Source organism: Perognathus longimembris, chromosome 3 (genome assembly GCF_023159225.1).
Source record: "Perognathus longimembris pacificus isolate PPM17 chromosome 3, ASM2315922v1, whole genome shotgun sequence".
Classification (NCBI taxonomy): Eukaryota; Metazoa; Chordata; class Mammalia; order Rodentia; family Heteromyidae; genus Perognathus; species Perognathus longimembris.
The window spans coordinates 8,228,055-8,253,829 of NC_063163.1; the positions used below are offsets into that span (position 1 = coordinate 8,228,055).

The following is a 25,775-nucleotide window of genomic DNA, read 5'->3' on the forward strand; positions in this document are numbered from 1 at the left end:
GGCAGAAGCGCGTCGCCCCGTGGCCCCGTCGCGGCGGGCTTTCCGTGCCGGTCAAGGCCACTCTGACAGACCCCGTCCCGGCAGGAAGCCCCCGAGCCCCGGGCGCGGTGCCTCCCCGCGGGCCTCCGCCCCACTGGGACCTCGTGGTCCCTACGAGCGAGGAGCGGCTCCACGGACCGAGGGCTCGCGCGCCCCAGGGCTGCGTGGACATCGCCGCCGGGGGGTAGAGGGGGTCCCGGGTGGCGCGTGACTCCCCCCCGTGGGTCTCGGTCGGGCTCCCGCGCGGGGCCGCCGTCCCGCAGCGCCCGCCCCTCCCCCGCCCGGCCGCTCCGCTCCGCCCCGCCCCCGCTGCGCCGGACACCCCGCCCCGAGGAGGCGGCCCGGAGAGCGGCAGGGCGGGGGGGGGGGGGGGAGACCCGGGCTGGTGGCATGGGGGAGCGGCCGCCTCGCGCCCCGTCCTCGCCAACGAGCCCGGACCCGGCTCGGAGCGCTGGGAGCCGCGGACGCGGAGCGGGGCGCCTCGGGGCGTGACACGGAGCGCAGCGCAGGGCAGGGCGCGGCCGGGGCTGCGGGGCGTGCGCGGCGGCGGCGGCGGCGGCGGGAACCGCGGGCGGAGCGGGCGGCGCGGGCCGAGCGCCGAGGGCGCACCTGGCGGGCGGCGCGGCCGGGCCGGACCGCACCGCGGGATCGGGGACGGGCGGCTGCGGCCGCGGTGGTGCCGGCCGCGGCGGCGGCGGCGGCGGCGGCGGGAGGATGTCACAGCCGCCGCTGCTCCCCGCCTCGGCGGAGACTCGGAAGTTCACCAGGGCGCTGAGTAAGCCGGGCACGGCGGCCGAGCTGCGGCAGAGCGTGTCGGAGGTGGTGCGCGGCTCGGTGCTGCTGGTGAGTGCGGGGCAGGGGGAGGGAGGGAGGGGGGGCCGGCGGAGGCGGGCGCCGGGAGTCGGTGCAGGTACCCGCCGGGCTGCGGAGAGCGGGGCGGGGGGCTGGGGAGGGACGGAGACTGCCTTTCCCTCCCCGAATCCTGGGGTTTCCCTCCCAGTCGCGGTCCTCGGAAGTGAGGTCTTCCCCCCCCCCCCCCGTCTCAGCTTCCCCCCCATTCCTCCCCGCCCCCCCCCGCCCCGCACCTACCTCGGCCAACTGCGCAGTGACTCGCCTTACCCCTTAGCGCCCCATCCTCCGCGCGTTCTGGACTGGCTGGGCACCTGTGGCCTGGGGACCGGCTCCTGGGAGTGGAGTTAGGGGCTTCCAAATCCAGCCTGCTCCCCGGGGTGGGGGTGGGGGGGTGTGCTCCCCGGGGTGGGGGTCGGGGGTGGGGGAGGTCCCTCTCCCCTTCCCGCTGTCACAAGCAGGTAGCCAGAGGTTCGTCGGCCTTCTACGAAGGGTCGGTGAGCCCTGCCAGGAACCTTTGGGTGATTGTCCGGCTTTCCTACAGATCACTTCGAAATTTGGGGACTTCAGAGCAAGCCAATCCAAGAGGGGTCTGGTCGCGGCCAAACGGCTTTGGGGAATAGGCCTCTGGGTGGGAGGAATATGAACTTTGAAATCAACTTTTCCACCGTCAGAGCTGGTCCTGCGATGTTTGGCCAGGAGGCAGCCTCTTGATGGCTGGGATGGTAGGGAGTGTGGGGTCTGTTGGGCCAGGAGTGAGCTTCTGCAGGGCAGCTGGAAACTCTTAGCAGCTCCCTTACATTGTCGCTCCCGCTTACTTTCTGAAAAGAGGCTGCTTGTTTGTGGGCGTGTGACTTGTGCTGTTTGTTGGAACAGTGTAAGGAGAGGAGCCTTGAAAATGATTGTCTGGCTTTGTGGCATTGTGTGTCTGGGACCTGTCGAAGCTCCTGGGTCTCCCAACACAGCAGCAGATGCTTCATCTTAGTGACAGCTCGATTCCCTTCCTGGACAGAGAACTGTATGCATGATGTTTGTGGAGATAGTTGCTGATTACCATATCCAGTTCGCTTAGTTTGGTTTTTCTTTGCTCTGCCTGCTCTGCCAACTCACCCCAGATTTCTCAAACTTCAGTATCATCTGTGATAAACAGGAATTTTTACTTTATTTTAAGAAAATTGATCTCTGAGAAGTAGGAGTTGGGAATAGATGAGAACCTGGCTTGCTGTTCCATAATCCTAGATAATGACTGCTGTTTTGGCCTAAGTACCATTGCTTGCATCTTCTTGACTTTTGCCAGTGAGAATATGTCAAGGAAAAATTTAGTAACCTCTATTGCATCTTTTCTGGGACTTTTTCCTCTTAATTTTGCCTGCTGTGATCATTAGGAATTGGAAGCAAAAGAAGAGTAAATAAAACTTATTATGGGGGCTGGGTATATGGCCTAGTGGCAAGAGAGCTTGCCTTGTATAAATGAAGCCCTGGGTTCGATTCCCCAGCACCATATATATAAAAACAGCCAGAAGTGGTGCTGTGGCTCAAGTGGTAGAGTGCTAGCCTTGAGCAAAAAGAAGCCAGGGACAGTGCTCAGGCCCTGAGTTCAAGGCCTAGCCAAAATAAATAAATAAATAAATAAATAAATAAGTAAATAAAACATTATGATGCCACCATTTCCATAGTGCTGACAGACCTCCGCTGAAGAGGAGGCGGTAAGACTGTAAGAAGCTACTTTGTGGAGTGCATAAGTGCTAGCAGTGGTGTACCACTATTACTTACTAAAGTGCAGTAGTCTTGAATATATATACCTGCCCTTCTTGTAGAAAGATAGTCTATGAGCGTGACTGAGTGTGCCCATTCCTACACATGACATGCTGATGATACTCTGTTAACCTCCTGACACTGTAGTAGTATATCTGCTTTCCCTAGACACCTTTAAATCGTGAACAGCCAGATGCCTGGTTGGTGTCTCAACTCTAAATCGTGAACAGCCAGATGCCTGGTTGGTGTCTCAACTCGTAGTCTTGGCTGTCTGTGGTAACTTGTCCAGTGAAATCTGTGATGAAACAGTCACAAGAGGCAGGGTAGCTGGTGGGCCCACTCAGGTGTGATGGCCTTCCTGGCTGGGTGGGAATGCATTACAGTTTTCCTTCATGGCAGAAGGGGAATCTGGGAGCTTCACAGGCACTAAAAACTACCCATAAACCTCTTCCCTCTCACCTCTGCCATTGTTTTCTTTTTTTTGCTGCTACAGGGTCTGCCAGAAAGCCATAGCAGGTGCACCTGTCACATAAATTCTGGCTTGACTCTGTTGTATGAGGCTCTAGGAAGGTAACTGATCCTCTTAGGGGGCAGAGCAGTCTTGCTCTGTCCATAAACACTTGGATGGAAATATTGCTCTGCTCGTGTGTGTGTGCACACTCATGCACCAGTACTGAGGCTTGAACTCAGGGCCACATGCTCTTCCATGGCTTTTTTGCTCATGGCTGGCACCTTATCACTCTATTTCCAGCTTTTTGCTGGTTAATTGGAGATGAGTTTCACAGACTTTTCTACCGGGGCTGGCTTTGAACCATGACCTTGATCTTCAGATCTCAACTTCCTAAGTAGTTAGAATTATAAGCGTGGGCCACCAGCTCCTGGCCTCTTTTCTGCTTTTGATAACTTGGATCTCTGCTAATACAATAATACAGCATAATAACTGCTCAATAAATATTCTTAGCTAGCTGACTAATAAAGCAGTTCTGCAAATGGCCTAAAACAAATTAACAAAGTGAGTTTAACTAGCTCTTCCCACGCTTCAAGTATTGATGAGTGATAGATGATTGAGGGGTCATAAACAACAAAATGAAGTGGGTCAGTGAGTGTTGAAAGCTGCTCTTAAAAACAAATTTTAAGGGGCTGGGAATGTGGCCTAGTGGTAGAGTGCTTGCCTAGCATGCATGAAGCCCTGGGTTCGATTCCTTAGCACCACATATACAGAAAAAGCCGGAAGTGGGCGCTAAAGTGGTAGAGTGCTAGCCTTGAGCGCAAAGAAGCTTGGGGACAGTGCCCAGGCCCTGAGTTCGAGCCCCAGGATTGGGAAAACAAAACCCCACAAATTTTAAAATATGAAAGTGATGTGTTTATAATTTTTTAATCATGTTTGTGGGCTTTTATATATAATTTTGTATTAATTTGACAAGTTTGGAAATTAAGCATATGAAAACAGCAGAGAGAATAATATAATGAACCTTCGTGTTTCATCATCCAGATTCAATAATTACCAATATTTTGCCAAGCTTACTTTATCTGTCTTAAGTTCCTTGCCTTATAACATCTCACCCCTGTATACCTAGTATATGTTATTTAAAAGAGAAATACTTTTAGCTAACTATGTTGTGAAACAAGTAATGATAGTTTATTGATGTACTGTTCAAATTTCCCGTTAGAAAAAAGATTTATTTTTTTTTCTTTTTTGCCAGTCCTGAGGCTTGGACTCAGTGCCTGAACACTGTCTCTGGCTTCTTTTTGCTCAAGGCTAGCACTCTGCCACTTGAGCCACAGTGCTACTTCAGGCTTTTTCTTTATATGTGATGCTGAGGAATCGAACCCAGGGCTTCATGCATGGAAGGTAAGCACTCTACCACGAGGCCATATTCCCAGCCTAGAAAAAAGTTTTTTGATTGTTATTTTGTTCTAATAAAGACCCAGAAAATTTTTGCAGGCAGGTACTTATCATTATTCAAAACTCCTGTGTTTTTTTCTAACGGTTTTGCCAGCTGTGCATTTGTATGTATATTCTGAGCCTCAGTGTTTTTGTCTGTGGAGTAGATATACTAATCATATATTCCTTGTAGAGTTGTTGGGAGGATTAAATAAGCTGCATAGGTAAAGCTTGGATGTATGCCTGACATATATTCTGTCAGATACTTAAGTTCAGTTGAACTGTTGCTTAATTTTTCTGAACCTTAGGGTCCCTGATCCATCAACACGCTAACATTCTAAATTACTTTGTGAAAGTAGTGTGGTGTACTAGATTCCTAGCTGTAGGAAAAGTAATTTATTTATTTATTTATTTATTTATTTTGTAATGAGTAAGAATCCCCCACAAATTTGGTCTAGATTTCTATGTGTTAGAGTAGTTAAGAGGGCTGCAGGTTCAAAATGTGTGTCAGAGTCTAGTAGGAAACCCAGAATCAATTCCCTGAGCAAGGTTGAGTGGTGATTGCTTTTGGATCTCCTGAAGAAATTTTACCTTAGATCTTGCACACATATGAAAGACAGTATCATAATGGCCTAGATCTAAGAGAATACACTACCCAGGGACTAAAAATATCCTTTCAGTGAAAGACTGGTGTAAATATTGTGACACTTTCCTTTGCATGGGTTTGCCGACTGTCTTGTGCTTGGGTATTGATATACAAGTCATCTGGCTGCCTGGCTTCCTTACTGATCTTATCTCAGCATGTTCTGCTTCAAACCCTCCTTCAGTGTCAAGCCCTTGCCAAGGCTACCCTTCCACACAATTGGTCTTTGCCCAATTTTCCTTTGTGTTACTGGAGGAGGATGAACAGGAAGCCTTGGATGACAATATGCTGCACTTGGTGCTTTGGTCAACTCAAGATTCCAGTGTTAGCTGAGGTAACATGACACCCCAGTGGGGGTGTTCTTTGAAATCCTCAGGTACGATAAAACCTTTATTTTGGCTATAATTTTAAATCTGGTATGTTAGAATACTGACAATTGAGCTGGCCTGAGGGTTACCTCACTGTCTTTCTCTACCCTCTGGCGCAGTCCTAATAAACAAAAATGTCCCCAAACACAGGAAGCAGGGTGGAGGCCCATCTCTAAGTAGCTAATCACTAACAGGTCCCATTTCTGTGGCTTCTAGTTCATTTGCATATTGGGAAGCCAGAGGATAGTAGTTAGGCCTTGAACTTAAACAGGGAAGAAAGAAATTTGGAAATCTTTATCCATATTTCTGGAGGTCTAGTCTGGATTAGGACTCACTGCTGGAGGTTGAGAATATCACATTCATATAGGTCTGTGTCTCAAGGGTTTATGATCTAAACAAGTGGACCAGACAATTGTCCATAAACAGACAGGTAACTGCAAATGAGCACCATGGAAGAGTCAGAGGTGTGGTTCAGAAAATGGAGGAAGGTGAAATCACAGGGAAGTAGTGTACTTGGGCAGGGGATTCTGGAGAATAGAACTGGCCTTGGAAGATAACAGACAAGCAAGACTTAAATATATATATATATATATATATTTTAGATAGGGAACTTGAATTAATACTTAGAATGTCTAGGTGTGCCCAGAAAGGGCAGAATAACTTGGGCAGAGAGGGTCAAGTTTTGTCTTTTTTTCACTTAAAAAATTGTTACTACCTAGGTGATGTACAGAGGGGTTGTTTGGAGGAGAACGGAAAAGGAATAGGTCTCCATAGACTGTTTTTTGAGGAACAGCCAGGGGCACAGACCTTCCCCAGACCTTGTCCAGGGATTGGAGGTTGTGTCCCCAGGGTGAATTTGGGACCAGGCTTGAATGGGGTCTGAGCAAGGAGGCAGAGGTTAATGAAGGAACCTCTAGGTCTAGGAGGTTGGGGCTTTTCCATTTGGCCCACAAAGGATTGTTTACAGCTGGGCCTAGGTGAGATGTCCTGCCTGCATATCAAAGCAGGGTCGCGGGGCTGGGAATATGGCCTAGTGGCAAGAGAGCTCGCCTTGTATACATGAAGCCCTGGGTTCGATTCTCCAGCACCACATATCTAGAAAACAGCCAGAAATGGCACTGTGGCTCAAGTGGCAGAGTGCTAGCCTTGAGCAAAAAGGAAGCCAGGGACAGTGCTCAGGCCCTGAGTCCAAGCCCCAGGACTGGCCAAAAAAAAAAGCAGGGTTGCCTATTGAGGTTTTGCCTTGTGTCTATATGGGCCTGAGGCAATAGGGTATGTGTGTGTGTGTGTGGGGGGTCAATCCTTCAGGGGTTACAGTTCCATAAGTTAGGTTATGAGTACATTTCTTTTAAGGTTTTTATTGTTATATAAAAGTGATATACAGAGGGGTTATAGTTACATAAGTCAGATAATGAGTACATTTCTGTTTTGACAATGTCACTCCTTAGAGGGACAAGTGTGGGAACCTGTAAGTGGGGAGCCATGAGGTGGGCCAAAGGGAATTGGAATGCCATTCGCTGACTCTCAGAAGGCTGACAGCAGCCTGAGAAAGATCTATTACATAGTATTACAAAGGCTACAGATTCCACCACACAAAGGCTACAGATTCCACCCTAGGTGTAAACTCTTAAGCTTCACTTCTGAACTTCCCCAGGCCTTGGAGCCTGGCTGGAGCTTAACCAAATTGTGTTTGTTTGCTGCTCACCTTCACCTTCTGTTTTCAGGGGGTCACCTATCCTAGGATTGTTTCCCCAACTCTTCAAAGAGACTGCTACCTTGCTTTCTGCACGTACTCCTCTATTTGATGTTTAATAAAAGCCCAGTTCACGGGACCCTCTGGATCTGTTGTGACAGCAAGCAGCAGGTCCCCTGGTACCCTGAAACGGCAAGCTGGTTCCACGGTCCCTTCTCCATCATTGCTTTGCTCCTGACTGCTGCAGGACAAGGCACTCACAGTGGTTTGCAACAGACAAGTTTTAAGAGCAAAGGAAAGAAATGTTGGAGAACTACAGATGCAAAAGCTAGGGATAGATTCAATGGTTGGCTGAGGATATATCATAAAATAGATTTTTTTCTTTTCTTTTTGAAAATTATTTTTAGGAAAGAGGTTTAAACTAGCCCAAGAACAAACATATGCTTCTTAGAGAGATCTTCTCGCACATGTAATCCTGGGAGAAAGCAATGTGACTACTTTGTGTCTTATAGCCCAAGAACGGGAAGAGAGGCCTGTGACATGGAAGGGAAAACCCAGGAAGTGTTCTGTGTGTCTGAAAGCCTTTAGGGTTCCATGGGTACTAGAGAAGTATGGTGGGTTACTATTCAGTAATATTCAGTTAATGTGTTTAGCTCCACTTTACATCACATGCTGGAGTAAATTACAGCTAAGTATAAAAGTTATGGGCAAGCCAGGTGCTGGTGGCCTATGTCTGTTATACTAGTTACTTAGGAGGCTGAGATCTGAGGAGACTCATCTATAAACCACTCAAAAAAGCTGGAAGTGACACTGTGGCTCAAGAGGTAGAGTACTAGCTTTGAGCACAAAGAGGCTCAGAGACAGTGCCCTGAATTCAAGCCCTAGGATGGGCAAAAGAGAGTTATGCACAAAATAAATAAATGAAACAGCCTAAACAAATCAATAGTCAAGGATAGAGTTTTTTTGTTTGAGACAAGGTCTTACTATAAATCCCAGGTTGGCCTTGAATGCTCAGTCCTCCTGCCTTCTAGAATAGTATCACAGTTACCATACCTCACTTTAATAAATTTATGGTTGTAAGATCCACCCAGGGAGAGTTCTGTTAGCATTTCCCTAGCCTCAGGTCCTCAGCTCTTCCCACTAGCCCTCAGATCCACCCATACCTAATGAGCCACTCCTACTCACTACCTACCTACTTCCCCTTTACCCCCAGAGAGAAGCTGCCACCTGGATAAGGTGCTGACGCCACGTAACTCCCTCTCCCTTGGAAATTATGGCCCCACTAATAAACCTCCTTATGAACCTTCTTCTCCTGCCTGTGATTATCTCCGCTTGGTCCTCTGGGATGGCCGGGACCTATGCTTTCAGGTTCCATGCATATGCCCCTTCCTGCCTGTCTAAAGTCTCCACCCAGTACCTGCCTTACTTAGGTAACTGCCTTACCTAGAGGCTAGAGGCAGCCACTTCCCCTCACCGGCCCACACCTTCCCGTCCTTGCCCTAGATAAAGCAGGGCTGGTGGGGGCGCGGGGGGGGGGGGGGGGAGTGTCGCCCCTTTTCTCCGGCCATGCATCACCTTGGCCACAGGCCAGCAGTTCGAGAATAAACTTTTCTCTCCTGCCCAAATACGCGTGGTGTTCCCCTTTATTGGCAACCTACTTTAAAAAACCTTACAATGGTATGTATTTTACAATACAGTGCTGATGATAGAACTCGGAGCATTGTACATGTTAGGTTGGTACTGTACCACTATGTTCTCAGCTGATAGAGGATCAAGTCCTGGGGCTTGAACTCAGGGCCTGGATGCCGTCTCTGAGCTTTTTTGCTCAAGGCTAGTACGCTACTACTTGAGCCACAGCTCCCCTTCTGCTTTTTGGTGATTCACTGAAGATAAGAGTGTTGGTAAGAGGGGTTGGGAATATGGCCTAGTGGTAAAATGCTTGCCTCATATACATGAAGCCCTGGGTTCGATCCCTCAGCACCATATATATAGAAAAAGCCAGAAGTGGCGGCGCTGTGGCTCAAGTGGTAGAGTGCTAGCCTTGAGCAAAATGAAGCCAGGAACAGTGCTCTGGCCCTGAGTCCAAGCCCCAGGACTGGCAAAAAAAAAAAAAAAAAAATCCCATGTGTAAGAGTGTTGGTAACAGTTATTAAAATAGGCAGCCGAAAACACCTGGAGGTATTCAGGCAGAGGAGAGAACTTGATTTTGCTGAGCTGCTGGCCTGCAGCCAAGTTCAAGGCGTACTCCACTTGGTGGGCTTGAGGGGGAGTCATCCCCAGGCTTGCCTTATCTAGGTCAGGGGTGGGGAGGTGTGGCCAGGTGCATTGGGATGTGCCCTCAGGGATGTGGGAGTTAACTGCCTCCAGGTATGCCGGTTACCCAGGTAACTGGGTGGAGACAACCAGGTGGGGGGCATATGCCTGGAGCCCTTCCCCGGAGGACCTTACACTGTCCAGGCTGGCCTTGAACTGTGATCATCCGAGCTCACCCTTCTAAGTAGCTAGGATTACAGGTATGAGCTACTGGTGCTAGGCTAGAGGGATTTTTAAAGTATGAAACTTTGGCCTGGGCTATAGGGGTGAACTTGAGCTTTACTGGTGATGAGCTGAGGGCTTTGTGCATGAGAGCTTTATGTTTGTGAGGCTAAGACATCTGAAGGTCATAGTGATAGTTATGTGCAAGGGCTGGGTATTGAACCTGGGCACTGTGACTTCATGCCACTCTTATTACTGTCTTTGCATGTTAACACTAAACTTCTATTCTGTGTGTCACAAGTAACATTCAGTTAAGAGCCAGTCATGGGCTGGGAATATGGCCTAGTGGCAAGAGCGCTTGTCTCGTACATATGAAGCCCTGGGTTCGATTCCCCAGCACCACATATATAGAAAACGGCCAGAAGTGGCGCTGTGGCCCAAGTGGCAGAGTGCTAGCCTTGAGCAAAAGGAAGCCAGGGACAGTGCTCAGTCCCTGAGTTCAAGGCCCAGGACTGGCCACAAAAAAAAAAAAAGAGTCAGTCATTCAGCAAATTTAGGAGCAATATTTGCCCTCTGGCTATTTAGCTATAGCTCTGTCGTTGTTATATTACCATTAACTTAACAATAAAAACATTAGTATAAAATAGGAAAGGACATTCATAGGCAGTTCCTCAAAGAGGATTATAGTTAGCCAATAAGAGCAGAAAAAAAATGCTCAGTGGTGCTAATAATTAAAGAAGCATTAAGTAAAGCAAGATGTGAATTTTGCTTGGAGATTGCAAATGATATGAGTGAAACATTTTATTTGCAGAGCCAATTCACCCTACATTCATGTGGCATTTTATGCAAACTGGGTCTCCAGGAGTTTTAGAACATGATAGATGACATAGCCTTCTGCACTTTCCGTGCGTGCCCGCTCCCTCCCCACCCCCCCCCAAAAAAACCCTTAACATGCTTCCATTTCATGGTCCATTATTTAAAATGAATAGGCATTTCTGATCTGAAATGTGTATAAAGCACAAAGCCTAAAATCACAATGTTGATTATTCAGGGCAGATAATGTGAAATCACCTAAAGGCCCTTAACAGTGGACTAAATAAATTATAGAATGTATAAAGCTATCAGAATTTTGTACCAGGAGAAAAACTTGGAGCCTGCATTGGAAGGCATTGGTGGGCTATGGTTAGTTAAGGAGTTTTGGCCTAGGCTAATTAGCTTTCATATTCCTTTGCTTTGCTACTAGTCAATGTTTGACCTTAGACAAGACACTAAACATTTTTGACCTCTTTTCCTATCTAAAAAACGTGGCTATTAATATGCCTATTCAGAGTTGTGAGGATTAAATGAGGAAATTCTCACAGAGCTTTTAGAACAGATGTGGTTAGTGATGGTTAAAATCACCATTGAAGGGAGTAAAAACCAGGCTGCAGAATTGTAAACACTGCATGAGTCAAAAGTTGTAATTTTACAAAGCATTATATGGTGAGATAAAGACTGGGGAGAACACCAAGAAAAAGACTATTAGCTACAGTGTGTGATTCCAATGAAGCTCAAAGGTGGAAAAGGAGACATGGCAATCCTAGCTATTCAGGAGGATGAGATCTGGAGGATTGTGCCTTGAGGCAAGCCCAGCAGAAAAGTCCTTGAGACTTAGTCTTCAAAATAACCAGCAAAACTCTGAAAGTGTGGCAAAATACCCCAAGAAAAACATAAAACAAAACATGATTTTGTACATGGGCCATACTATATGGTATGGAATGTAGGTTTGGTAAAAATTTACAGTGTATACTTGTCATAGCATTGTTTTTAGACAAACCTACTTTGTGCTTTTTTGTTGTACTATCTGTACAATGCATACATGCTTATACACATAAATCAGAATACAATGTGTGTACTGCGCTTATATCTGGATATGAGGTTATAGGAAGTCAAGTCTTGTCTTTTCGATTTTCTGTCCTTTCCAGACTTCTGTAGTTGACATGTATTCCTTTTACTATTTTGAAAAAGACTGACAGGAGAGATGAATATGAATGTGCTGTACTAAGTGGATTTTGTCACAGATTGCATTTCATTAAGTTCTTAGAGGAAGATCAGTTATTTTTACAAGACAGTTAATTTTATTCCTATTATATATTGCAGCACTTACAATTTTATGTCACCGGAAAAAGCTTGTTTCAGCCAGGCGCCAGTGTCTTACACCTGTAATCTAGCTACTTAGGAGGAGAACAGGATTGTGGTTTGGGGCCAGTCCAGAAGGAAAAGTTTAGAGACCCTCCTTCTCAGCCCATAATTGGACATAGTGTTACATACCTGTCATTCCAAGCATATAGGAGGCTGAGATTGGGAGGACTGTAATCCAAACCAACCAGGCAAGGAAATTCTAGAAGATTCTATCAGCAACTGGATGCAGTAGCCCAAGCCTAGAGATGATGAGAAGCCCAAAGTGGACAGATTGAGGCTCAGGTGCTGGTGAAGACCTTATCTCAAAAGTAGCCAGTAAAACTGAGGGGTGGAGGCACGGCTTAAGTGGTAGAGTATAAAAAGAGTTACTCAAAGTTTATCAAATAGGGGAGGGATGAGAGACTGGGAGTTGGCTCAGTTGCTAGGAGGCTGTCTCAGCTTTGGCTGCTTCCTTCCATATGCTAACCTATGCTAATGTGCTTCCCTCCTCCCTTCTGTGGGACGGGTCTGTCTCACTTCTTCCTCCCTGACACCTTTAACCGTCTTAATTACCTGAGGGGCTCTTTTCTACCTCTGGTTGTTGAAATTAATTGTCCTCCCAGCTCCATCCCTACTACCTATATTGGCATTCTTACCACTCCCTCTAGTGCAGCATGTATGAAACAAACTCACTTTCATTCCAAGCTAGATAGCCCTTTCCTGTTTTCTTTATTTAACAAGGAGCATAATTTCACCATCCCCACCTTGGAAATCTCTATTTTCTCCTTTGTCTCTGCTGTTTTATCTCCTTTTGCCTTTGTCTTTCAAGTATCCCTACATCCATTGCATTCTGTTACATTGTGACTCAGTCCACCTCTCCCTGAAGAGTGGACTAGGGGCCCAGTTCATGTTGTTCTGTGACCTGGACTGATGGGATAGTTGCCATCTTGAATGTGGTAGGCCTCTAGAGAGAACTAAAGTATGAGGATTCAGAGTCACTACTCACATATTTCATTGGGTAAAGCCATGATCACCCCTGTCACCAGAGGGCTGGGAATCAGTGCTTTCTTTTTGCTTGCTAGGACAACCGAAGTCTTTTGGCAAACAGCACTAATGACTGCTGCTCCCTTACATTCCCTTTCGTCAGTCTTCTGTTCTGCCTTGGTCCCCAAAGTAACAGGGATGGGTCTCTCCTGTTTGGTCTCCAGGCCATCATTCATTCTGATTGCATCCTTATGGGTTTGGTTCTGAGTCCTGAAGATACCAGTGCTTGTTATTGCCTTCCACACATAAGGTGCTCTCCCTTTGAGGCACCGCCCTCTGTTGCTTACTAGCTGGGCTTTTATATGGTCAGGTGAGCCAGCCTCTGCTTGGGATAGTAATTACCCCCCTTCCCCCCCCCCCCCAACTCCTCTCAGCTGCTAGGCCGCTCCCCTTGGTCTCTGAAACTGTACTCACAGGCCTTGCCCTTCCATCCAAACTAAAACATGCCACACCCTAGTTTTTTTTCCTTTGTACCACTCAGCGTAATTCATATTTATTTGTATGTCCATTTGTTTAATGTCTGCTTTTCTCACTGACTGTTGCTTCCTCGGTTTTTTTCAATGCCTTGGAGCATAGCAGATTGTATAAATATTTTTTGAGGAATAACAAATCCCGAACACTGAACATCATACATGTTACCTTTTAGTTTTTCATTCTTTTTTTACTCCAAAACACTTTATACCTTTCTCTTGCAACCATTCCTATTTGCTTCATTCCATTTTCCTTCCTGCTGTCTATTTTTCCTAATCTATAGTTCCATTATCTCACATTAGTTTCTCCTTGCCACTGGTGATAAATTCAGTGACATTCCTTTACATAAGAATGTATGACTTTGCTGGGTACCAGTGGCTCACGCCTGTAATCCTATCTACTCAAGAGGCTTAGCTATGGAGTTTGCTGGTTCAAAGTCAGACCCAGCAGAAGAGTTTGCTAGACTTCATCTCCAAAATACACAGCAAAAAAGCTGGATTGGAAGTGTGGTTCAAGTGGTAGAGTGCCTGGCTAGTACGTGAGAGGCAAATAAAGAACATTTGACTTTGAGGCTGGCCGTGTGTTTTCTTTAGTTTAGAAAAAAACTGATCAGATTATCAGTATATATGATCTTTGTAAAGTATTGTACAGTGAGTATACAGTTTGATACAAAGTAAGATGAATTTCCTTTTTTGGGGGACAGTTTGTTTCCATCAATTCTGTAGAGTCCTCAAAGGAAAAAGAACAGACTGATATATACATCTTTGGTTAGGCATTTAGTAACTCATTTATCTGAAAACAAAGCACAAATACAACTAATGAAAACCTATGGAGATGCTTAGTTTATTCATTAAACAATGACTTTTGCTAACCAATAAGACATACTTAGCATGGTAAGGTTGTTTCTAGTTTACTTTCTTTTCTATTTCTTTTTTTGGTTCTTCATCAGATTATTTAATTATCTTATTTTACTATTTTTTTTTTTTTTATCCATAGGTTGATAGCAACTGATCAAAGCTTTGACTCTCCTGGCTCCTTCTCTTTGAAGTTGGCAGAGATCAATCCAGTTAAGATAGTGCATGGTGTGGTGACATTGGAAGACAGGCTACCAGTGTTTGTGTTAGGGGCTTCACTCATTTATTAAATATTAATCTGAAAGCGAAGCTAAAGTTGATAACCACTACCCACGGTCTGCACTGACCTTTAAAAGTTTATTCTGAAGTTCTTTTTTTTTTTTTTTTTGGCCAGTCCTAGGCTGTGAACTCAGGGCCTGAGCACTGTCCCTGGCTTCTTTTTTTGTTCAAGGCTAGCACTCTGCCACTTGAGCCACAGCGCCACTTCTGGCCATTTTCTGTATATGTGGTGCTGAGGAATCGAACCCAGGGCCTCATGTATACAAGGCAAGCACTCTTGCCACTAGGCCATATTCCCAGCCCCATATTCTGAAGTTCTTAATGTACTTAGAGATTTACAGACTGTTTCTATCTGTTTTGTCCTAACTTAAAATATATGTTTAGGTATATGGATATAGAAATACTTTATTGTAAGCTTTTTTTCATGTGAACTTAAAAGCAAATTCTAGTCTATACAGAGAATAATTTACATAAAAAGGATAGGCAAATATTTTGTTTGTGAGTTTGTGATATTAAGATACTATCTACAGTAAGCCATTCTCCCTTGTTTCAGGAATAAATTATCAGATGTTCCTTCCCTCAATTCTAGAATGTACAGTATGGTGGGATAGCACAGTTTCTGCTTTAAAGGGAGTGTTCTTGCTAGGGATGGCAGTAGGATATAGCGGATAAGACTTGGTTTGGGGGGCCTCAATCCTAGCTCTTCCAATTCCTAGTTCTGCATTGTTTCTTCACCTAAAAGCATTCATCCCAGAGATCTTTGTGTTGATGTTAGCAGTTGGGTATTAAACACTTAAATGTAAACATTAGAGTTGGATGTGTACACAGTGAATATCCACCTTTAAAAATACTGCTTACAGAGGGCTGGGAATATGGCCTAGTGGCAAGAGTGCTTGCCTCATATACATGAAGCCCTGGGTTCGATTCCCCAGCACTACATATAGAAAAAAACCGGAAGTGGTGCTGTGGCTCAAGTGGCAGAGTGCTATCCTTGAGCAAAAAGATAGTGCTCAGGCCTTGAGTCCAAGGCCCACAACTGGCCAAAAAAAAAAAAAAATACTGCTTACAGAGAGTTTCTACCATGGCAAAATATATTATAATGTTGAGTAAAGGAAGCACTATACAGAGATCTGTATAATGACAATTGTGTAAAATATAACCTGTGTGTAAGAAAAATGTTATGAAGAAATAAACAAAAAGGTAATATACTGAGTTGTTCTTTATATATTTGAATATTTTCCAGTTGTTTTACTTTCACAAATGAATAGATAGTAACCTATCCAGAAATGATGTGTATCTTAGTATCTGTACAGGTACACATGGCAGTGTAAAATGTTTTCTTGAAGTTAGAGCACACACATGAATTTTGTTAGCAAAATTGTCACCCAGCTAAGATCCTTGTATTTCATGCTTATAGAGGAAGGAGATTCATATGAAATGGTGGAACAGTGTTCATCAAGTTCTTTCTAAAACCCATTTTATCTTAGCTTCTGGAAAATCATCTGTTGGTGGGTCAGTATGTCTGTCTTATCTAAGTCAATCCATCTATCTGTCTATATCTATCTATCTATCTATCTATCTATCTATCTATCTATCTATCTATCTGTCTGTCTCTTATCAGTTATCTGTCTTGCCAGTAGTTTATTTGGTCCTTAATTGAACAGTCTCATGAACTTTCCTGTCCTGGCTGGCTTCAAACCTCAATCCTCAGATCTCAGCCTCCTGAGTAGCTAGGATTATAGATGTGAGCCATCAACTCTTGTCTTATTTTTATTTTTCCAATAGGAAACTAAAGGACAGAGAAATGAAGTCATTTATTTAAGAGCAGCCAGCTAAACTAAAACCTCTTTACCACACCTGGTAAATAGCAATGATTGTCTAAAAGTACTACAACATTTTAAGATACAATTTTTTTTTTTTGCCAGTCCTAGGGCTTGGACTCAGGGCCTGAGCACTGTCCCTGGCTTCTTTTTGTTCAAGGCTAGTATTCCACCACTTGAGCCACAGCGCCACTTCTGGCTTTTTCTATATATGTGGTGCTGAGGAATTGAACCCAGTGCACTCCAACCACTCGGCCATATTCCCAGCCAAGATACAATTTTTAAATTCGAGTTTATTGTTGACTTCTAAATGGTAGTCCTTTTGGAAAGTACCATGAATTCTCTGGGTTGATGGAAGTATATGACATGGAAATGAGATTATACTGTTTGTGTGTGTGTGTGTGTGTGCGCGCATGCTCGTATGTGTGCGTGCATGTATCAGTTTTGGCACTGGCCCTGGGCTTTTTTGGCTCAAGGTTAGTGCTATACCACTTGAACCACAGTGCCACTTCCAGCTTTTTTTTTGCAGGGGAGGGGAGGAGGCATGGGTTGTTTATTGGCGATAAGAGTCTCATGTATTTTCCTGCATAGGCTGGTTTCAAACTGCTATTCTCAGATCTCATCCTCCTGAGTAGCTAGGATTACAGGCATGAGGATCATACTGTTTTGAAGGTAAAAGGTCTCTTTAGAGATCATCTGATCTAATTTTGCAGGGTGAGATGAGGTCCCTCAAAAGAAAGAAATATATTTGTGGTCATAGCTAATGAAGTTTTAGTGTTTACTAACTTTTGTCCGGTGGATTTTCTGACTGTAAGAAATAATTGAATTCGCTTTATTTACCCAGTAAGTATCTTAACAGACCATGCTAATCAGATAATAGCACATAAAATATCTATTTACACTACATGATTCTCCTCCCTGCATTATACTTTATTACCAGTATATAAATGAAATTGACATTCCTGTTTCTACAAGTCAAGAAAGGAGCTCTGCATTTCTGTTTAAGAGGTTTTAGGGTTAAAAGGCAGACAGAAATAAATCAACAGTTACAAAATTAATATTATAGATCCCAACAGCAATTTGTTCAAGAAGGAAGCGTTAGTAGTCAAATAATGTTATTGATGAGATGGAAGATACAGTTTTAATCTGTACTTTGGCTAAAAGTCTTTTGTGGTCTGATAACCTAAGCATTTGACCTTTCAGATTGCTTTGCCTTGCCTAAAAGTATTCAGCTATAAATGGTAGTTTTAGTTCAAATTGTGTTACTACAGAAAGAGTTCCATTTCTAAGATTGTTTAGAGAACTTTAAAAATCTGTCATTCTAACATATTGCTGTTTTCTTAAGTAGAAAGCAGAGCTCCTATGGTGATAGTAGAGCTGCCATAATATTTATAATATATTAGATTCACTTATAAATGGTTACATTAGCTAGAATTTTTCTTTCCAAGCCATTTTCTCTGTTTATTTTTGCCATTCTAATTTTTTTATTCGTTTAAGGAAGTTCTGTTGTGTGAAATGAGAGAATGTTTATTTTCATCAGAAAAACCTGCTGTTACAGGATTCTCTCCCACCCCAACTGGGGTTTGAACTCAGGGCTTGAGCTTGGTAGGCAGATGCTTTCTGCAATTTAAGCCACATCTCCAGCCCTATGTCATGTGTTAGGAAGAAACATTTTGTGTACTTGAGATACTGGGAATTGATCCTAGGGATTTGCACTCTAAGCAAGCTATCCATCATTGAGCTACAACCCCAGACTCTGCCCTCCTCCCCGCTTTTTCTTTTGTTTTTGTTTTTGTTTTGCCTGGGTCTTGGACTCAGGGCCTGAGCACTGTCCCTGGTTTCTTTTTGCTCAAGGCTAGCACTCTACCACTTCAGCCACAGCACCACTTCTGGCTATTTTCTGTATATGTGGTGCTGGGGAGTTGAACCCAGGGCTTCATGTATATGAGGCAAGCACTCTTGCCACTAGGCCATATCCCTAGCCCCCCACCTTTTCTTTTAGAAACTGGAGCATATGTATGCTTTACTGACATCTTCGGAGGTGACTTTGTGAAAAACCAATGACAATATCATACTTCAAAGGAAGTTTTATTAATTTATCACTGAAAACAAGGCCAAAGATTCCTGATCAGTGTTGGTGTCTCCTGGAGAATTAATATATAGGGTCAACTTGAAAAAATACATTAGGGCTGGGGTTTCCATTATATGTGAGAGGTGATATGAGAGAGAAGGAATTCCTCAACAATAGGTGGTTGCTTGAGTAGGAACACTGTCACATTTGATCCATTTGGTATCACTGGCCAGCATTTCAAAGCTGGAGAAGAGGGATGAAGATCATGGACTGGAAACCCTGAAGGTTGATAGAGATGGACTTCTTTCGTGGGCATGAGAAACTTTAGAAGAGGGCCTTCACCATAGTTCCCAGAATTAGAGAACCAGAGATAACATTTCCCATGTCTTCAGTTGTTAGACATTATAAAAAAGATGCTGAGGGCTGGGAATATGGCCTGGTGGCAAGAGTGCTTGCCTCGTATACATGAAGCCCAGGGTTCAATTCCCCAGCACCACATATATAGAAAACGGCCAGAAGTGGCACTGTGGCTCAAGTGGCAGAGTGCTAGCCTTGAGCAAAAAGAAGCCAGGGACAGTGCTCAGGCCCTGAGTCCAAGGCCCAGGACTGGCAAAAAACAAAACAAAACAAAAAAAAGATGCTGACTTCTGTCCTTACAATGTAGAGACTCATGTTGGGTATCTTCCATTGTAGGAAATAAGCCCCAAAGTAGTTTTATCCCTTGTTTATATACTTAACCCTACACATGATGGTAAGTAGTTAAGTAATAGGGTTATATTAATGTGTAATTTGTGTTTTACAAATTATGAATATATAATTGCGGGTGGTTGTTTTGTTTTTTGTTTTTGTCAGTTGTGAGGCTTTAACTCTGGGCCTGGGCTTTTCAGCTCAAGGTTAGCACTCTACTACTTGAGCCACATCACCACTTCTGGTTTTCAAGTGGTTAATTGGAGATAAGAGTCTCAGGGCCTTTCCTGCTTGGACTGGCTTTGAACTGTGATCCTCAGATCTCAGCCTCCTGAGTAGCTAGGATTACAGGAATGAGCCACAGGTACCTGGCTAATTGCAGTTCTTTGTATACCATAATTGAAGGTGCAGAAACTTTAAAACCGCCATTTGTTTTAGATTGGAAACTTTTGTGGAGCCCAGGTTAAAAATAATCTGAATTAACCCCAGGGGAATGGGGCATTAAAATAAAATTACTTATGTAGGTCGAATCTTCAGTGACTTGAAGCTCCGTGGAACACAGATTTGCATAGTAATATTGACTGGGGTTGTGATTATAAAAAAGATATGAATACTTAGCTTAGGGACTTTTGGTAGTAGAGTGACAGCCTGTTGATTGTATTTGGTCAGCATAGTGCTGGTCATTTCTTCTAGATAAGGGCCAGGAAACATCTTTACTCATCGAATACTAATATTGATTCTTAGTAAAGTTACATGCACTTGGATTAGACTTTTATTTATTATTTTGCCTCCTCATCCTGACATTGGCAATCTATGGATTTTGCTAATACCCACGCTAAAGAAAAGAACAAGTATTTGGTTAGCAAATAAATAAGCTTGGACATGCATTTATGTAACCCTCCACATATCTGAATGGATAAATCTTGAACTTCATATATGCATCAACTAAGTGAACATATTTGTTGAGTTCCTACTATGTGTTCTGTGATGTCAGCTGTGTGGTCAACTCTCTTCTAGGTTCTTTGAACTGGATGAGTAAGACAGATCCTCTATTAGTATGTCACTTAGTTGACAGACAACGCAAGGGGGGGGAAGGTTATAAAATAAGCTTTATATACCTAATTACAGTGATACCATTGTAGAGTTATAAGTAAAGCATTGGAGGGTCCTCAGGAGAGAGATGACCTTCAGTTGAGAGAATCCGAAAGAGCTTAATGGAGGAGGTGGCATTTGAAGCTGAAAGTGGTTTTGAGAGATGAAAGTTATCCTAGATAGAGAGACTCATAGGACTGTAGGCCTTGAGGAAGGAAATAATGGATATATTTGGGGAACAGTGGGTCATGGAAACTGGCAAAGTATAGGGAGAGTTAAAGGTGCAGAGATTCAGGTCACCCAAGGTTTAGAGAGGATGAACTTTATTTTCTGTAGTGAGATTTTGAGCTCAAGGGGCCCAAGATCAAGAGCTTCGATGTGGGGATACAGTGACCATGTTGTTGGAACTCAGGCAAGGATAGGAGCAGAGGCTGATGTTTCCATATTAAGAGACTTCTGCTATAATTCAGTTAAGAACTACTGGGGAGTGCTGAGGTATATATTTATTCAGTACCTATTTCTTAATTCTCCCTTCTCCTAGACTATGGTGAGCTTGGAACTGCCTACCTAGGTGAGAGTGGGAAGCAGGTGGTATTAAATATAGCCTTAGATTTCATCTGTGCATGACCGTGACCAGGAGGGCTATGAGGCAGAAATCTGAGAACACCCATCCGTGTTACATGGGCCTTGAGGAGAGTGTAGAATTTATCTGGTCTCTTGCTTTCAGATGCTTTCAGATAAACCACTGCAGATAGATGAGAATCTCATCTTTATAAATTGCCACCAGAGAGAGGGATTAGAAGTGAGCTCTTAGGGGCCTTTATTTTTCAGAGCATGCTTTCAAAATCATCTATTTAGCTTTCTTTCAAATACTCATAATCAGTGTATGCTTAACTGTGGCGCCTCTGACCAGCTGCTTTTCCATTCTGATATTTTCAGAGCTGCCATCTGAATTTGTATCGGGTTTCTGAAGTGTTCTTTCTATACTTGTCTTTTTTTTTTTTTTTTTTGCCAGTCCTGGGCCTTGGACTCAAGGCCTGAGCACTGTCCCTGGCTTCTTTTTGCTCAAGGCTAGCACTCTACTTCTTGAGCCACAGTGCCTCTTCCAGCCTTTTCTGTTTATGTGGTGCCAGGGAACCAAACCCAGGGCTTCATGCACGCTAGGCAAGTACTCTACAGCTAAGCCACCTTCCCAGCCCTCTATACATTTTTTAAGGAAAAAAAATGAAAGAAGGCTTTGTGGTTGTCAGATGTACTGTATCTTATATGTCTTTTTGCCTATTTCATTTATTAGTAAGTTTGTATTTTATTTATTGGTCTGCAGTGGACTGAGGAGAAAACAGGCCTTTGCCAAACACGTAGCCTGAGATGCCCTGCTACAAGTTTGTGGAGTAGGTTGTTGGAGGTCATTTTATTTGAAGTGATCTCGGTGGGCAGCAGGGGTGCGGGGTGTGGGGGAGGCAGGTGCATCTGAGATGAAGGCAGCTCCAGTGATAGAGTCTGGTGACCAGAACGAGTTGCAGGGTGGAGGAAGGCATATGGACATGTGGACACCCATACCAGTTGAGACCTAGCCCTGGTGCTGAGTCAGATGTGCGACTTTCCTGCTGGTTGGAGCCCTCCCCATGGTCTCAGTAGTGGCCTCACAGAGCCCATAGCCCTTTGGTTCACCAAATGTAAATAGCATTCATATCTTTTGGTGTGCCTGAGCTTGCTTTTCATCGTGTATTAGTTCCTATTCTTTCCTCCCATGGCTCTGCCTAGATATACTGCGAACTGAGATATTGGTGCTTCCCTTCTGTTACACAACCCTTTCTTTACAGTTCTATCAGCAAGACTGAGTACTTCCGTGATCCTCCTGCATTTTGTTTGTATGTCTTCATATAGTGTGCCTTTTCCTGGTTCTGTCCCTTGTCAACAGCAAAGAGTTTGTCTTTCTTAGAAAGAAGTTGTAAGGGATGCCCAGCAGATCTTCAAACAAGCAGTGTGAAAAGGGGCCTGAGGTCTGCAACTTCATAATTCCTTTTCTCTTTTCTGCTAGGGAGACAGGATATTAAGCCATGGAACTTGTGCAGTCCTTGGCTGCCTGCCAGGTAGTATATGGAGAGAGGATGGACCAGCTTTTGTTTTTCTTGCTTTCTGTGTAGCCTTGGAGTGGATTCTGAGGGGAAGTTTTCCTTTGCCGGACTAACCCATTTGATATTGAGAAAGCAGGAAAGCTAGTTTTCCTGTTCTGAGCAGTGAACAAAAAGCAGAAAAGCAGTCAGCAGATGGCCATATCCTGTTAGAGAAGGCTTGCAGGAGAATACCAGCAGATGCCCTTCATCCTTTCTGTGTCTTTAAGGCAAATGAGGAGATGGAGAGGAAATTGGGCACTCTGAAGGCCAAGTCCAAATGACTTTCCTTTTATTTATGGTGCTTAATAAAAAGATTATAAGTGTATGCGTAGAGATTTTAAAATCTGACAAATTAGAAAAGAGATTTTTTTTTTGTCTAGAGGTCACTCCAAGTTTGCCTGGGAGAAGGCAAAGGACTGTAAAAGTAATGTAAACTTTATATAAGTTCTGTTTATTTTTAAGCTAAAAATATGTTAAAGATGAAAAGTCCTTGCTGAATTAGGTTTATAATATGGCTTGTCATAGGATCTTAGAGAACTGTTTTTTGGTACTTTTTCTTTTCTCTTTTTAAAAGAGAACTCTTTCCTGTCAACACAGAAGCAGTCCATGTTTGTTAGGAAAATTGAAAACACACAGTTGAAATTAAACAGGATAGGGATGGAGTAGAAAGACATGAAGTGGAAAATTAGACTTGTGTGGCCTGAGAGAAAGCAGGGTCTTCTGGGAGCATTGGGGAGGGAGGCAGTGTGGGAGAAAACTTCCCTGGGACTCAAGGATGCTGTCTTGTCTGGATGCCATACCTTCTGCTGTAACTTGATACCCTTTGAAGTTGGCCTCCCACCTAGTACACCATGGGCTTAAACTGTTCCAAAGTTGGCATAGAAAACTATGTAATGACAAGTTGAAAGACCTGTGAACTGACTACATCTTGTCAGGAGAGAGTGCAGTGTTTGGAGTCTATGAAGATAGATTTATGTTAGTGATGTGTGTGTGTGTGTGTGTGTGTTTATGTATATGTGTGTGTATACATATGCGAATCTATGGGGATTAGGTGTAAGGGAGATAAAGAGAATAAAAAAGAGAAGATATAGAAGAATAAAATAGCATTCTTTGGGGAAGGAGGAAATAGTCTCTGTCACTATTATCTTCTTGACCTTCCTATCTTCCTAGTGTCTTGTCATATTGACATATGCTTAGGTGTTGTGTGGAATGAAGAAGTGTAGGCTCCCCTGTTTTATCTCAGTAAATATTTATAGAGCAGCTGTTGGCTGAGGATACTTCGAGTTAGTTATTAGCTCCTAAGACAGTGAAAGATCCTAATAAGGCATCAAGTTTAGCTGCCTTGAGTTTTGTTTTTATTTTTGTCAGTGAAATACATAGTTACCAACAACAGAGCCACTAATTATTTTATTATTGTAGGATTAATGTATGTGATGGAAAGTGGAGACTTGAGCTAGATAAGACTTGAGCTAGATAATCTTGTTGATTTTGGTAACCCATTTACTTAACCAATTATTCAGAGTATTGTTACCTACCAGCCTTGGGGTTATTCCTGGGTGTAAATAGGACCACTCAGTCTTGGATTTCAGAGACAGTTTGATTGGGATATAAGTAGATAGTCTGGTAGTTCAATGTAGTGAGATAAGAGACCTGTGGGGTGTTTTGTGGTGATGTGGACAGGTGCTTGCTCTGGACCAGAGTGAGTGACATTTGTGCTGAGACCTGAAGGATAAGAAGAAATGAGCTTGTTAAAGGGATTATTTTTCTTAAACCGTAGGAAATAGCATGCTCAAAGGCCTGGAGACTATTCCATAGAGATAGAATAGGCTTTTATCACTTAACTATGAAACTCTTCAAATATTTATTTTTATTTTTTGCCAATCTTGGGGCTTGGTTTCACGACCTGAGCACTGTCCCTGACTTCTTTTTGCTCAAGGATAGCACTCTACCACTTGAGCCACAGCTCTACTTCTGGCTTTTTCTGTTTATGTGGGGCTAAGGAATTGAATTCAGGGCTTCTTGCATGCAAAGCACGAAGCTAAGCCATATTCCTAGCCCCTAAAATAATGTAATTTTAAAATTTCATCTGATTAGACAATGATTACTTAGTCACCAAAATTAGTGGCAGCAAAAGAAAACAGAATTGGCTGTCATTAAAATAAAAACAATTTGAGCTGCGTTACTGTGGTTTTAGGCCAGCCCATGTGAAAAAGTTTGTAAGGCCACTTCTCAATCAATAAAACCTGGGCATGTTGGCACCCTTCATTCCAACTACACAAGATGCATAAAAAGAGAATTGTGGTGTAGGTCAGCTTGGACAAAAATTTAAGACCTTCTCACAAAAAGAACTGTGTCCCTATGTGTCATGCCTTTAATGCTGCCTTCTTAGGAGGCTGAGATCTAGAGGATCAAGGTTCAAAGCCCCAGCAAGACAGAAAAGCTCATTAGACTCAATTTCCAAAATAATCACCAGCAAGAAACAGGGTTGGCGATTGGCTGGACATGTAGACTACCAGCCTAGCAAGCAAGAGGGCCTGAGTTCAAATTCTAGTACTGAATATATAAATAAGTAAATGAGGAACTAAATAAATTAATAAGTAATAAAGCAAAAGGGGCACTAGGTAATTTGCTCAAGTGGTAGAGTGCCTACTTGTCTGCCTAGTCAGTGGAAGGTCCATAGTCACCTCCCCCCTCCAAAAAAAAAATGCCAAGAAAGGGAAAAGACAACCTACATGTTGGGAGAAGATAATTGCAATCACATATCTGATAAAAGAAGGACATGTATCTGTATTTAGGAGGATCTTTACAACTCACTAATAAAAAGATAAATAATCCAATAACCCAATTGAAAGGCTCTAAGCAAACCTTTTTCCAAAGAAGATATACAGGTGGCCAATAAGCATGTGGAAGAAGCTAACTTCCACTAACCATTTAGGGAAATGCAGATCACATCCACAATTCATATGTTTTCATTGTAAAACCAGGTATAACTCTTTATTTGCTTTGTCATGCTAGGAAGGATGTGGAGAGATTTGAGCTCTTGTCTGTTGCTGTGAGAATGAAAATGGTACTGCCACTTTGAAAAACAATTTGTCATTTCTTTGAAAAGTTAAATATTACAACTGTTCTATGACCCAGCAGTTCAGTTCTGCTATGGTTTGGGTAAGAGTTGAGTAGGATTTGGTGACTGGTTGGATGTGAGAGGGAAACATTGAGGGCAATTTTTTTTTTTCTCTTGGTGTCAATAGTGGGGTTTGAACTCTGGACTCACGTTCTCACTTACATCTGCCACTCTACCTATTAAGCTGCACCTCTAGTTCCTCTGTTTGCTCCACCTTATGTCACGGAAGAAGGAAAAAGCAGGGCAAGGAAGTTGGTGATCTCCGCAGGCCCATATCTAGACTTAAGATATCTCTGTACCAGGTATACAAAGGTGCTGAGTAGGTAGTAAGGGCTTGGTTAACATTCCTGGG

At 43.6% G+C, this 25,775-nt stretch overlaps 1 protein-coding gene across 4 annotated transcripts in view; it reads left to right on the forward strand.

Annotated features, from left to right (window-relative positions):
- The first annotated feature begins 738 nt into the window (after window positions 1-738).
- Window positions 739-25,775, forward strand: part of Dock9 (dedicator of cytokinesis 9) — a 260,684-nt gene continuing 235,647 nt past the window's right edge. For all 4 annotated transcript variants that reach the window (XM_048341148.1, XM_048341158.1, XM_048341152.1 and 1 more), the window contains exon 1: window positions 739-882. In XM_048341148.1, coding sequence (XP_048197105.1) covers window positions 754-882 — 129 coding nt within the window. In that variant the 5' untranslated portion in view covers window positions 739-753. The remainder of the gene's footprint in view (window positions 883-25,775) is intronic.